This window comes from Akebia trifoliata, chromosome 12 (assembly GCF_017979445.1).
Source record: "Akebia trifoliata isolate Shusen 1 chromosome 12, ASM1797944v1, whole genome shotgun sequence".
In the NCBI taxonomy this organism is placed as follows: domain Eukaryota; kingdom Viridiplantae; phylum Streptophyta; class Magnoliopsida; order Ranunculales; family Lardizabalaceae; genus Akebia; species Akebia trifoliata.
The window spans coordinates 2,843,472-2,845,231 of record NC_141386.1 but is presented as its reverse complement, the minus strand read 5'-3'; the positions used below and the strand labels follow the sequence as shown (position 1 = coordinate 2,845,231).

Genomic DNA, 1,760 nt, shown 5'->3' with positions numbered 1-1,760 from the left:
TCTTAGCCTCATAGCCTTGGTGAGAAGTGATTCCTGAAACTGATTTCTTGATACCTAAAACTGCTTTTGATTATTCTCAAATATGGCTGGAGTTGTGGTTTTATTTGATTTCGACAAAACGATTATTGATTGCGACAGCGATAATTGGGTGGTGGATGAGTTGGGTGCGACAGAGTTGTTCAATGAACTCCTCCCTACCATGCCCTGGAACACTCTAATGGTTAGTTTGATTTCTAATTTACTAAGTTTTTTTAACCCATTGTTTGGATTTTTATGAAGTTTGCAATTTTGAAGAGTTCTTGAATTTTTTAAGATTACCCACTGTTTGGATTTTGATTTTATGTGAGATTTCAATTGGATTTTTAAGGAAAAATTTAATTTCTTCTATATTTGTTTCAAGGAGAGGTATGGGTTATTGCTCATTGTTTATGTTTATGTTTTTTTTTTTTTTTTTGTAATTAATGGAAGAGTTGTTGTTCTTGAATCTGTTCAGGATAAGATGATGAAGGAGCTTCACTCCCAAGGGAAGAGAATCGAAGATATAGCTGAGGTCTTGAAACGTGCTCCATTACATCCTCGGATAATCTCAGCCATTAAATCAGCCTATGCTCTTGGGTATTTTTCTTACTCACAATTAATCTTCAAATTTATTTTAATTTTTTTCTAAAAAATATGGTGCTAATAATGACTTTATTTAAATATTTCAGGTGTGATTTGAGGATTGTGAGTGATGCAAATCTTTTCTTCATTGAGACAATATTAAAACATCATGGTTTGATGGATTATTTTTCGGAAATCCACACAAATCCAAGCTTCATTGATGAAGAAGGGAAGCTCAGGATCTCCCCCTTCCATGATTTCACCTCCTCTCCTCATGATTGTGATCTCTGCCCTCCTAACATGTGCAAGGTAGTTTAATAGTATAATTAAATTAATTAAAATTAACTAAGCTAATAAGACGTTAATTATGAGCATGGCTTGTTAGGATCTGCTTTTGATTCTATCTCAATCAATCAATCAAATTTGAAATTTTTATTAATTTGTTTCCCTTTAGGGCCCACTTAATATAAATCAGGGTTTTATGTGAATTATACCATTAATAAAAATAGCATAATCAGATAGTGATGGTGACATGTGGATTACATTTTTAAAGATTAAACTTACATATATATATCATATTTAAATTATTTTCTTTATGTCTAAGTTTGTTTAACCCATTTTATGATTTTTTTTTTTACCAATAGGGTCTAGTAATGGAAAAGATCAAAACTTCTGTTTTCGCGGGGGAAAAGAAACGATTCATCTATCTTGGAGATGGAAAGGGCGATTACTGCCCGAGTTTGAAGCTTGGAGAAGAAGATCGAGTAATGCCAAGGAAGAATTATCCAGTTTGGGAGTTAATCTGCAACAACCCATTGCTTATCAAGGCAAAGATACATGAATGGAGCGATGGAGACGATCTTGAACGGATTCTACTTCACCTAATTAACACAATCATCCATGAAGATGGCGATAATAGAAATTCTGCATTGATATCAATTGTCTCTACCCATCAATCCTTTCCTCAAGCTCTTAGGGTTCAACTTTAGAAGCTACAAATTTCAATACTGGCAAAGCCAATAAATCTTTTTTTGTTTTTAATAACATTTCTTCCTTTTGTATCTTTTTGTTTTTGAGTATTTTGTTACTTCAAGCTCAAGCAAAAATGTTGTCTACATCATTAATCAATGAAGTTGCAAAATATGTGTTTCCCATCTCTA

The 1,760-nt window shown here is 32.8% G+C and overlaps 1 protein-coding gene across 1 annotated transcript; it reads left to right on the top strand.

The window, feature by feature from the left end:
- LOC147388607 (inorganic pyrophosphatase 2-like) lies at nucleotides 1-1,760 on the top strand. The gene is made up of 4 exons (XM_086419612.1): nucleotides 1-220; nucleotides 494-615; nucleotides 708-909; nucleotides 1,245-1,760. Exons 1-4 carry the CDS (start codon nucleotides 83-85, stop codon nucleotides 1,587-1,589), a joined length of 807 nt encoding a protein of 268 aa, XP_086275738.1. The 5' UTR covers nucleotides 1-82; the 3' UTR covers nucleotides 1,590-1,760.

Bases quoted from the DNA above. Each gene is read 5' to 3' on its own strand.
- LOC147388607 (XM_086419612.1), top strand. From the start codon at position 83: ATGGCTGGAGTTGTGGTTTTATTTGATTTCGACAAAACGATTATTGAT. The intron at 221-493 runs GTTAGTTTGATT...GAATCTGTTCAG, and splicing joins TGCCCTGGAACACTCTAATG to GATAAGATGATGAAGGAGCT. The intron at 910-1,244 runs GTAGTTTAATAG...TTTTACCAATAG, and splicing joins GCCCTCCTAACATGTGCAAG to GGTCTAGTAATGGAAAAGAT.